At 40.4% G+C, this 12,857-nt stretch overlaps 1 protein-coding gene across 32 annotated transcripts in view; it reads left to right on the forward strand.

The window, feature by feature from the left end:
* Positions 1–12,857, forward strand: part of OSBPL1A (oxysterol binding protein like 1A) — a 230,497-nt gene that overhangs the window by 128,295 nt on the left and 89,345 nt on the right. For 26 of the 32 annotated variants that reach the window (XR_016214098.1, XR_016214099.1, XR_016214100.1 and 23 more), the window contains one exon: positions 5,012–5,174. The exons of 1 other annotated variant lie outside the window; for it this stretch is intronic. Coding sequence is in view for 14 of the 31 variants with exons in the window: in XM_070050375.2 (XP_069906476.2) it covers positions 5,012–5,174 (163 nt within the window). In the remaining 17 variants the exon portion in view is untranslated. Of the gene's footprint in view, positions 1–5,011; positions 5,238–12,857 lie in introns of all 32 variants that reach the window. 5 more of the 32 variants (XR_016214101.1, XR_016214102.1, XM_070050386.2 and 2 more) reach the window with 1 other exon arrangement.

Here is a 12,857-nt window from a genome sequence, read left to right on the forward strand (position 1 = left end):
GCCAGCATCCCATATGGGCACTGGTTTGAGTCCTGGCTGCTCCACTTCCAATCCAGCTCCCTGCTAATGTGCCTAGGAAAGTAGTGGAGGATGGCCCAAGTCCTTGGGCCCCTGCACCCATGTGGTAGACTGGAAGAAACTCCTGGCTTCTGGCTTCATCCTGGCCCAGCCCTCGCCATTGTGGGCATTTGGGGAGTGGACTTACAGATGGAGGATCTCTCTATCTCTCCCATTCTCTTTCTGTAACTATGTCTTTCAAATAAATAAAATCTTTAAAAAAAAAAAATAAAGCCTTATTGAGCTCCACAAGCTGCCTCAATTCTCTCCTTCCTGTAGAGCAGAACTTGGTAGGAAAGGCTGTAATCTGTCTGTGTAACCCACTCCACCATCCTTCTAACGCTCACTGACATTGCCCTTGTCGAGGTCACCATCGTCCTCCTTGTCCTGAATCCAGTGGCATTTTTTTGTCCTCTGACCTCTCGGTGTTTACCGTAATTAATTGCTTTTTCCTTTGTGAAATACCTCTTTTAGGCTTTCAAGATGTGTTCTTGTTTTTCATGTTAATTCTCTTTCCTCTTTTTCTTTTTTTGGGGGGGTTGTCTTTGCTGGTTCTCTGTCATCTCCACTTGGTTTCGATCCTTGGGTTTCTTCTCCTTTCTCTCTTTCACCCTTGATGATTCTATCTAGTCTTACAGCCTAGAATGTAACCTGTTTATGAATACCTGCACTTCTTGTGGTCCTTGTTCCTCCTGCAATCTTTCCTGTGTTAGGTAGCAATGATCCTTCTAGTTGCTCAGGCCAAAACCATACAATCATCTTGGATTCCTCCTTTCTCCTGCATTATTGTGTCTGCAAATCATTTAGGCTTCCTTTTCAAATGTATCCACAATCTGACCAATTCTCAACACTTTGATTGCTATCACTCATCTTCTATTCTAGCTGTTACAGTAGAGTCTTAGGGAATCTTTTCTATTCTACTCTTGGTCTGCTTCCCCTTCTCCCTGCTGCCCCAGGTCCCTTCAGCATTACAACCAGGACAATCATATTAAAATGTACATAAAAATAATATTACCTCTGCTTCTTCTCTAGTGGCTTTTCATTTCACTCAGTTAAAGCCAGGGCTCTCAGAGTGATCTGTAAGCTGTATGCAGTCTCTACCCCAGTCCCCCTTATCCGTGCACAACCTTGCTTCACTGCAGTTTTCTATTGTCTGAGATAAACCTACATTGATCCCTAAGGGAGATTTATTCTTAATTTTTCAATATTCTTGAATGAGTTGTGTTATCTAGTGGTAGGAAGGACTCAAAGAAAAGGTTTCAGGAATGAGAAAAAAATATATTTAAAAAGCAATGATGGATGGCATAGAAGGGCATTAGGGTCCATGAAAACTCTGAAATTTATTTTTTAAATATTTATTTATTTATTTGAAAGTCAGAGTTACACAGAGGAAAGGCAGAGAGAGAGAAGGAGAGAGGTCCTCCATCTGCTGGTTCACTCCCCAATTGGCTTCAATGGCTGGAGCTACACCGATCTGAAGCCAGAAGCCAGGAGCTTCTTCCAGGTCTCCCACATGGGTGCAAGGGCCCAAGGACTTGGGCCATCTTCTACTGCTTTCCCAGGCCATAGCAGAGAGCTGGATCAGAAGTGGAGCAGCCGGGTCTCAAACCAGCGCCCATGTAGGATGCCGGCACTTCAGGCCGGGGCATTAACCCACTGCATCACATAGCCAGCCCCGAAAACTGAAATTTAGTGTGCACACAGGACTGTAAATCTGCCAAAGCAAGTGTATACTAAACTAACATGAGGATGTGTTTCCATTCTTCACCATGCCTTAGACAATGCTTAATTTCCTGAACGTGGAGATGAGAGTGTGATTCAACTGTGTATACAGAGGTAACATTGACCCTTTGCATTTGCATGGGAGCACCATCCTCTGCAGCCTAAACAATGTGGTAGATGGACTGGTGGGTGGAAGAGCTTTTAGTAACCTTCTAAATGACCACACTCAGATGTTTTAACTTTTTGGCTTCCTGGCAAAAGTAGTGTTGCCCAAGACATCTACTTTGAAAAAAGCTTTTGAAGTAAGTGTTCTTGATCCTATAACCACAGAAATGTCCGTGTTGTTCCTTAACCAACAGATAAAACTGGGTAAGTTGGTGTTTTTTTAAAATCTAAGATGTAATTTTTTAGTATGTAAACGTTCTCTGTTATTGTAGCTATACATGAAATAACAAGATATTAATAAGGCCAGTGCTGTTGAAGTGACCAGTGTGTGACCAGTTCAAAGAGCTACACCAGATTGACCATTGGGGCCAAAATTTCACCTCCTATAAATGGGTAATTGCACACGGTGTTCTGTGAATGCTAATCACCAATCACCACTGGGTAACATGTCTTTGCCAGATTTAATGATTATCTGTCTCATTTAACTTCTGTGAAACAGGTAAATAACAGGGCAATTTATAATATCAGAGAATAGATAAGATATGTATGAGCTGGCTAGCACATGGCTGTTTTTAAAACTCTGGGTTCTTTTGCTGGCATCCATTCACTTGGGAAGTGTTCACTGTGAATTTCACCTCCTAGCATGAATTGAAATGAAAGACTGCCATATTGAAATGTTTTCTAGAGAGACTACTGGATAGGCTAAAGTTTGTTTCCTTTTAAGGGACTACAGACATTAACAGTGTGTACTGTTAAGCAGATGGTGATTCAGTCCTTAACTTTTTCCTAATGAAATGGTTAACCTCTATGTTGACTTAATTCTACGTTGATTTTTGTTGTGGGAAAGGCACATAGGTTGAGGGTATATGTTTTATTTCTGTTATTTGAAAGTTAAAATGTCACCCTTATTCTAGAAATTTTCTAGAATAATTATATAATTATTATATGAAATAATTATAAACACATGTTGAGGTCTGCTACTTCAGTGCAAACAATCGTGTTAGGCTTGAAACTAATAAAAGCACCCTCAAATCAATAACAACGCAGTGAGAAACAGAACATGGTTAGAGCAAGTGAGAACAGATACAGATGCAGCAGGAATGAAGTGATGTGATTTTAGATAAGGAAGGAATTGAATTTGAATAAGCTTTTGTTGAGGAAACCAAATATTTTTGGACCTTAGTTATTTTGTCATTTTGTTGAAATCTGCTAAATGAATTTAGATGTTAAAATGCTAGTATTTTATCAAATAGAGATGATGATTCAATTGATTTTTACATGTAAAGGTACAGTGTCAGCAACACTTCCGTGGTTTTTTTTTCGATTTTTTGGCTATTTAAAATGATCAAACCAAAGAGAGGGTGGGCAGAAATGAAACAATCTGGATCTTCTTGCAGTGTTGCTTTTGGAATCTACAAATATAACAGTGCCGCTAGATCTTTTCCATTCAAAGAAAGGATCAATTTGCAACTTGTGCTCAATTTGCGGTCCCTGTTTACAGTAACCAAATCATTTAACCCACCAGGTAGAAGAGGAGCAGCTTTTCTATTTTTCACAATTTTACCCATAGTGTGAGTGTTTCCTCTCCTCAAAGGATGTTTCAGTTATAGGAATAGTCACAGGTATTTTTCATTTTTTAAAACATTGTAATTATATCAGTAAATTTGCAGTTTTGGTGTCTTTTCTGCTCATTACTGCTTTACATTTATTACTATTTTTATGTCATCAGAACTCTAATAATTATAGTCTAGTTGCTGTAATGATAAACACTAAGGTGCCTGAGGACTGGCATGCTTCCCAAGATAATAAATGTTTAACCCTGTTTGTGCTCTGAGCAGAGTGCTTCAGTAATGCTTTGTTTTAGGCTACATGTGGGATGCTCATAGTGCCGTACCTGGTGTGTGGCTCTCAGGATCCCAGCCACACAGGGATCTGGAATCTGCATGGCCTTGGAGAAGCTTCACACTCGGAGGCCTTGGGAAGGAGCGCACACGAGGGCACCGTCAGGAAGGGAAAGGGTTAGATTCAGCCGAGTAAATCATGCAGATGAGCAGGTGCGAGTTCTGTGCTCTCCGGACCTCGAAGCCACCCTACCCAGTGCTTTCCATACTGGCGGAACAGCCTCTAGGCTTGGACCTTGAGGACCGCTCAGGGTAGGGAGAGGAGAGTTCATACCCAGCGTCACCAGTGCAGTTCTACCATCTGGAACATCTATGAGTCTAGAAGCCTTTTATGAAGGAGAGACTTTGGAGCACACACAGTGGCTTCTTTTCTAGTGACATGATAGTTCTCGAAATAGAGTGAGATTTTAAGGAATGGTGGTCTTTTCCAGAGCTCCATTACAAAAATAGGTGAAAGTGTGTTTCACGAGGATTCAACTCATTGAATTTTAGAGGGAGAGTCTTAGTGAGCTGCAAAGGTGAAGAGGCTCTGACTCAGGTATGCGGGAGATCACCTCTCCAGAGGACTGAAGAGCAGAACAGGCCTTGCCGTTTCTGTCATCTGTCTGTTCTCTATACTAAATTAAAGGCAGAACGTGGAGCTGAAACCAAAATAAGGAATTCAGAAGTAGAAATTAAGATGTTTATGGTCATTACTGGACAACTCATTTCCCTTCATTAGGTATTTGGAAATAAATTGGGGAATTACATCTTATGCTTTGATGTGGTACATATTGTAAATATTTAAAGTGGTTTTAATTACTTTGCTGAAACTGGTTTCCTAATTTAAAGGTTAATTTTCAAAGAGAGATTTTCTGTGTAAAGTTTTTATCACTTCTGAATTGACTAATATGCTTTTCTATACTACAGTCCTGATCATTTGAGCTGAATTTGTTTGCTAGTTCTTAATCTATTTTCATTAGCTAAGCTGTTGTGAGAAAAGGCCCCACGGGAAGAACAAAATTAGCTTAGTAATTTTGCTCATTCATCCGTGTGCCCAACACGGCAGTTTTCATTTCTGATGTTGCAGTTGAACTGGATCAAAAGCAAGTAATTTTCAACTCCTGTGAGTAATTCTCTGTCTCTTGTCACTCTGAAGTCCTTTTTGTGTATTTGTTTTCTTTTAGGTGAGGAATTTTAAATTGGAACAGGAGCAAGAAAAAAACAAAATTTTGTCTGAAGCACTGGAGACTCTGGCCACCGAACACCATGAACTAGAACAGTCGCTGGTTGAAGGATCACCACCTCCCAGCATCCTCAGCGAGGACGAGTTCTACGATGCACTCTCAGGTAACCCGAGAGTCTTTCCACCTGCTGGGCTTTTAGAGTCCACGGCCTCTGTGTCATAATAGGGTATGTGCTACCTTGAGTTTCTCTGAATACAGAGAGGGAGGGAGGGAGGGAGGGAGATATCAGTAAAGCTGATGTCCAGAGAAAAGTTGCTTGAGATATTATAGGATAAAATGCACAGAGGTCTGAATAGAGAAGAGCCCAGACACTTTAACTGCTAATTTCTATAGTCTTTTTTTAAAACAATTTTTAACGTTTTGTCCTGTTTGCTTCACATGTCAACATACATAAATACATACTTTTTTTTTAAAGCAAGGGTGGGTATATTAATATCACATAGCTTGGGGCCGGCACTGCAACTCACTTGGCTAATCCTCTGCCTGTGGCGCCGGCACCCCAGGTTCTAGTCCCGGTTAGGGTGCCGGATTCTGTCCCGGTTGCTCCTCTTCCAGTTCAGCTCTCTGTTGTGGCCCGGGAAGGCAGTGGAGGATGGCCCAAGTGCTTGGGCCCTGCATCCGCATGGGTGACCTGGAGGAAGCTCCTGGCTTCGGATCGGCACAGCGCGCCAGCCGTGGCGGCCATTTGGGGGGTGAACCAACAGAAGGAAGACCTTTCTGTCTGTCTCTCTCTCACTGTCTAACTCTGCCTGTCAAAAAATAAAAAAGTCACATAGCTTGGGATTCATGACAAAGTTCATAAAATGAGGAAACAAGGTTTTTTTTTGTTTTTTTTTGTTTTTTTTGACAGGCAGAGTTAGAGACAGAGAGAAAGGTCTTCCTTTTCCGTTGGTTCGCCCCCCAAATGGCTGCTAAGGCCAGCGTGCCACACTGATCCGAAGCCAGAAGCCAGGTGCTTCCTCCTGGTCTCCCATGCAGGGTATGTTTTAATGTGAGGGGCATAATTCAGTCAATATAGCATTTATGAATATTATATACCAAATAATATGGCATCCAAACATTTATATACACACACACTGTTTCACAAATAAGAGAAAACATGACATTTGTCTTTTTGTGTACCTGACTTATTTCACATAGGATAATGATCTCTAATTCCATCAATTTTTTGACAATGTTAGGTCACCATTCTTTTTTAAGGCTAATATTCCATTGTATGTGTATATGCCACATTTTCTTTAACCATCCATTGATAGACATATAGGTTCATCGTATATCTTTGCTGTTAGCACTGCAGATAAACATGGGAGTACAGGTATCTCCTTTATTTGTTGACTTCATTCCCTTTGGGTATATTCCTGGAAGTGGGATACTTGGGTCATATAGTAGATCTATTTTTAGTTTTTTGAGAAATTTTTTTGCTTTTCCATTGTATTTTCCTTATTTCCTGTAAGAAATAAAAAATCAGTATATTGACCAAATTGGATATTATACAATAATAAAGACAAAAGACTGGCTATATTAACATTTTGTGTATATTAAAATGATAGATAGATTTTTTAATGTTGCTGTGTTAAATGATGGATAGATTTGGTTCACTGCCCAAATGCCCTCAATAACACCCAGCTGGGGCTTAAGCCAGGCTCCAGGAACTCAGTCCAGGTATCCACACATGTGGCAGGAACCCAATCATTTGAACCATCACTGTTGACTCCCAGGGCCTGCATTAGCAGAAAGCTGAAGTCAGGAACTAGAGGCAGGAATTGAATCAAGGTACTCTAATGTGAGATGTGGGTTTCTTAACCACTAGGGCAAATACTGACCCCCAGTATTGAAAGTTTTAAGGGTCTCTGTATGTGTTGCTATATAGTGACTTTCCTTACATGAATTGGTAATATATTATCTTTTTCAGTTCTGTATATTACCTTTTAGGTGCTTTATTAGTTATCACAGATCAGAGAGAACATATGGTATTTGTCTTTTGGGGGCTGGCTTATTTCACTAAGTATGATGTTTTCCGGTTCCATCTATCTTGTTGCAAATGATAGGATTTCATTTTTTTCACTGCTGTGTAGTAGTATTCCATGGTGTACATATCCCATAATTTCTTTATCCAGTCTTCAGCTGATGGACATTTGGGTTGATTCCATATCAAGCTATTGTGAACTGAGCTATAATACACATAGAGGTACATATAACTCTTTTATATGCTGATTTCTTTTGTGTAAATTCCCAGGAGTGGGATGGCTGGGTCATAGGGTAGGTCTATATTCAGACTTCTGAGGTATCTCCATGCTGTCTTCCACAGTGGCTTTACCAGTTTACATTCTCATCAACAATGGATTAGGGTAATTTTTTCCTCACATCCTTGCCAACATTTATTGTTTGTTGATTTCTGTATGAACGCCATTCTAATGGGAGTGAGGTGACACCTCATTTTGGTTTTGATATGCATTTCCCTGATGGCTAGTTATCCTGAGCTTTTTTATCATGTGTGTTGCCCTTTGGAATTTCCTCTTTGAAAAATGTTTAACTCCATTGCCAATTTCTTCACTGGGTTTGTTTTGTTGTTGAGTTTCTTGATCTCTTTATATATTCTGGTTATTAATCCTTTAACAGTTGCATAGTTTGCAAGTAATTTCTCTCATTCTGTTGGTTGCCTCTTTACTTTGCTGAGCGTTTCTTTGATATTGATTCTTCCAATCCATGAACGTGAAAGCTTTTTCCAATTTTTTGTGTCTTCTATTTATTTCTTCAATGTTTTGTAATTCTCATCATAAAGATCTTTGTTATTGGTTAAATTTATTCCAAGGTGTTTGATTTTTTTTTGTAGCTATTATGAATCGATTGACCTTAGAAGTTCTTTCTCCAGCTGTGGCGTTGTCTGTGTATACAAAGGCTATTGATTTTTGTTTGTTAATTTTATATTCTGCCACTTTACCAAACTGCCTTATGAGTTCCAGTAGTCTCTTAGTGGAGTCTTTTTGATCCCCTATAGATAATAGGTATAGGTATAGGTATTGGGTATAGGTATAGATATAGATATAGATATAGAATCATGTCATCCACAAATAGGAATATTTTGATTTTGACTTCCTCTTTCCTGATTTGTATCTTTGATTTCTTTTTCTTTTGTAATGGCTCTGGCTAAAATTTCCAAGACTGTATTGAATAGCAATGATGAGAGCAGGCATCTTTTTTTTTTTTTAATTTTTTTTGACAGGCAGAGTGGACAGTGAGAGAGAGAGACAGAGAGAAAGGTCTTCTTTTGCCATTGGTTCACCCTCCAATGGCCGCCGCGGTTGGCACGCTGCTGATCCGATGGCAGGAGCCAGGTACTTCTGGTCTCCCATGGGGTGCAGGGCCCAAGCACTTGGGCCATCCTCCACTGCACTCCCTGGCCACGGCAGAGAGCTGGCCTGGAAGAGGGGCAGCTGGGACAGAATCCGGCGCCCCGACCGGGACTAGAACCCGGTGTGCCGGCGCTGCAAGGCAGAGGATTAGCCTGTTGAGCCGCAGCGCCGGCCGTGAGCAGGCATCTTGATCTGGTTTCAGATCTTAGTGGGAGTGATTCCAACTTTTCTGTGTTCAATAGGATGCTGACCATGGGTATGTCATAAATTGTCTTGTGTTGAGGAATGTTCCTTCTATACCCAACTTTAAGTTTTCATCATGAAAGGGTATAGTATTTTATCAAATCTTTTCTCCGCATCAATTGAGATAGTCATTTGGTTTTTGTTCAATTTGCTAATGTGATGTATCACATTGGTTGATTTGTGAATGCTGAACCATCCGTGCATACCAAGGATAAATCTCACTTGGTCTAGGTGAATGATCCTTCTGATGTTTTATTGAATTTGATTAGCTAATATTTTGTTGAGGATTTTCATCAGGGATATTGGTCTGTAATTCTATGTCTCTGTTGTATCTTTTCTGGTTTAGGAATTAAAGTGATGCTGGCCTCATAGAAGGAGTTCAGGAGGATTTCCTTAATTTCAGTTATTTTGAATAACTTGAGAAAAATTGGAGTTAGTTCTTTAAATGTCTGTTAGAATTTAGCAGTGAAGCTATCTGGTCCTGGGCTTTTCTTTCTTGAATAAATTTCTGTCTTGAATATTGGTTAGGTTTTCTGTGTCTTCATGGCTCAATTTAGGTTATGTGTCCAGGAATCGATCAGTTTTTTTGTAGGTTTTCCGGTTTGTTGGCATACAGCTCTTTATAGTAATTTCTGATAATTTGTATTTCTGTGGTGTCTGTTACATTTCCTTTTTCATTTCTAATTTTATTGATATGCATCTTCTCCCTTGTTTTTTGGTTAGTTTGGCCAATGGTGTATCAGTTTTGTTTGTGTCGCTCCCCCTCTTCGTGGAGGAACGACACTAAACCCTGCCTAGGCTTCATATCCGAGTCACGGCACCATTATGTCGCTCCCCCTCTTCGTGGAGGAACGACACAGGACCCTGCGCTGTTCTTTTGTCTGCTCGGCCCTCCCCGGGTTTGCTGCTGGTTCTTCCCGGGTTGGCTACTGTCCCTTCCACCTCCGTGGAAGGGCGGTTCCCCCTGGCCACATTCCCCACTTCCGCAGGGGAGCGGCACACCGCCGGCCGGCTCTCTCGGGGGCTGCACAGGTGTTCCCCTTAGATGTTCCTCTTAGATGTTCCTGGTGCATGCCGTCTCTCTCCTCCTTTATAGTCCTCCTCCGCCAATCCCAACTCGGCTGCCCACACGCCAAGGACGCTGCTCTCCTCCAACCAGGAGCAAGTCCTACAGTTCATTGGCTGAACTGGAGGCAGCTGTGTAGAAGCTGTTTTCTTCTCTCCCAGCGCCATATTGTGGGAGAGCAGATGCATAGAATAAGTCTTAATTCCAGTAACGGTCTAGTCCGAGTTGCTCCCCACAGTTTGTTTTTTCATAAAACCAGCTCTTCATTTTGCTGATCTTTTGTATTGTGGGTTTTGTTTTGTTTTTACTTTAATTTTGTTCTCTTAAATCTAATTATTTCTTCTCTCCTACTAGTTTTGGGTTTAGTTTGCTGTTGTTTTTCTAGGTCCTTGAGATGCATTGCTAACTCATTTATTTGGTGCCTTTCTAATTTCTTGATGTTAGTTAGCACCAGTTGCTATAAACATTCCTCTTAACACTGCTTTTGCTGTATCCCATAAGTTTTAATATGTTGTGTTGTCATCTTCAATTCATTTCTGGAAATTTTTTCATTTCTCTCTTGATTTCTTCAATGACCCATTGTTCATTCAGGAGCATGTTGTTCAGTCTCCATGTGTTTGCATATGTTCTAGAGATTCTTGAGTTGTTGATTTCTGTCTTCATTCCATTGTGGCCTGAAGAGATGCATAGTATGATTTCGATTTTTTTGAATTTGCTGAGACTTCCTTTATGGATAAGCATGTGGTATATCCTAGAGAAAGTTCCATGCACTGGTGAGAAGAATGTGTATTCTGCAACTGTAGGATGAAAAGTTCTGTAGATATCTATTAGGTCCATTTGGTCTGTAGTATTGATTAACTGTTTCCTTGCTGATTTTATGACTGGTTGATCTGTCTATTGCTGAAAGTAGGGTATTGAAGTCCCCCATTACTATTGTATTGGAGTGTGTGTCTCCTTTTAGATCCATTAACATTTATTTTAAATAGCCAGGTACTCTGTATTAGGTGCATATACATTTATAATAGTCATATCTTCCTGTTGAATTCATCCCTCAACCATTACATAGTGCCTTTTTTTCTCTTTTTTGTGTTGTGTTTGTCAGTTTTTGTGTTAAAGTCTATTTTGTCTGTTATTAGGATGGCTACACCAGTTCTTTTGTTGGTTTCTGTTAGCATGGCGTATCTTCTTCCTTCCTTTCAACTTTCAGTCTGCATATATCTTTGTTGGTGAGATATGTTTCTTGTAGGCAGCAAATAGACAGGTTTTGATTTTTAGTGCATTCAGCCAGTCCATATCTTTTAACTGGAGAGTTGAGGCCACTAACATTCAAAGTAACTATTTATGAGTAACAACTTGGTCCTGCCATTTTTCCATAAATATTCCTATTGTTTACTTTGGATTTCCTTTGTACTTTTACTGGGAGATTTTCTGCCTTCACTCTCTTTCGTAGTGATGACCATGTTTCTGTGTGTAGCATATCCTTAAGCATCTTTTCTAAGGCTGGACAAGTGATAACAAATTCTTTCAATTTCTGTTTTGTTATGGAAAGTCTTTATTTCACCTTCCTTCATAAATGAGATCTTTACAGGGTACAGTATTCTAGACTGACAGTTTTTTTTTTTCTCATAAGACTTGGAATATATCTCACCATTCTCTCCTAGCCTATAGGGTTTCTTATAAGTCTGCTGTGAGTCTAATTGGAGATCCTCTGAAAGTAATCTGGCATTTCTCTTGTATACATTTTAGGATCTTTTCTTTGTTTTACTGTGGAAGGTTTGACTACAATGTGTCATGGTGAGGATCTTTTCTGGTCATGTCTATTAGGAGGTCTGTGTGATTCTTGTACTTGGACATCCCTTTTTCCAAATTAGGGAGGGTTTCTGTAATTATTTCACTAAAAAGACCTTCTAATCCAGTCTCTCTTTCCAAGCCTTTAGAAATTCCTAAGACCCGTATGTTGTGTCGTTTGATAGTCTCCCATAAATCTTCAACACTGTTTTTCAGTTTTCTAATTTCTTCTTCTTTTTTTTTGGCCCGACTGTAAAATTTCCAGAGATTTGTCTTCTAACTTGGATATTTTTGGATATTTTTTCTTCTGCCTCACCAGGTCTGTGTTAAGGCTTTCTACCAATTTTTTTGTTCTATTGAATTCCTCATTTCTAATATTTCATTTGATTTCTCTTTAAACTCAATTTCGTGGGAAAAATTTTTATTCATGTCACGTACAGATTTATTTAGTTTTGGATTTGCTTTTGATTACTTCTAAGTAATCCTACCATATAAACTTTTTGAATTCTGTTTCTGGCATTTCTTCAACCTCTTCATCTTCATATTCTAGTATTGAAGTGTTAAGTTCTTTTGGGGGTGTCATGTTGTCTTCCTTATTCTTGTTTCTGGAGTTGCTGTGTTTATTCTTAGGCGTTTGTGGAGATACCTGTTTTGTTTTTTCACCCTGTGATGGCTTTTATCTTTGGACTTTGCCTCTGTGGCTTACTAGAGTGTCCCCTCTTTCATTGAATAATGTGCTGGATGTGGTCAGGAAGCTCTGTTCAGTGTTCCAGATGACACCCAAGTTGGGTGTGGGTAAATCTCTCTCTTTTTTTTTAATCAGAGGGGAGATTTGTTCTGCTCTGTTGGCATATTCTTATGCTCACCTTCTCTCCTCAGAGGAGACCAGTGCCTGGGTGCTAGCCTCAGTGGGTTCAGTATTCGTCCATGCTGCCACAAGAACCACATAAAGGATCCGTGCAATGCTCAGTTATGAGAACGGATCCCGCAGCAACGAGCCTCACCATAGAATCGGGGACCCCCGAGCATGTGGGGTCACCCACAGTGACTGCCCAAAGTCCCAGCTAAACCCTGATTCCTCCCATGCAGCCACAGTGTTTTCACAGTCCTGGCAAACAAGGCTCCCACAGTCACAAGCACCCAGCCACCTGTTGGTTCTCCCAGCCAGGCTTGTCTCCTCTCTGCTGGTTGCTGAGCACCCTGACACAAGCTGGTGCAGCTGTTACCTGTGTCCAAAATGGTGCCCAGCCTCTCTTGGCTAGTTACTGGACACCAGTGCCAGATTGTTGGGGAGAGGGAAACGTGTCCCCCCTTTTTTTTACCCTAGGTTGCAGGA

Source organism: Oryctolagus cuniculus, chromosome 10 (genome assembly GCF_051225735.1).
Source record: "Oryctolagus cuniculus isolate XC-2025 breed Fujian yellow rabbit chromosome 10, ASM5122573v1, whole genome shotgun sequence".
Lineage (NCBI taxonomy): Eukaryota > Metazoa > Chordata > Mammalia > Lagomorpha > Leporidae > Oryctolagus > Oryctolagus cuniculus.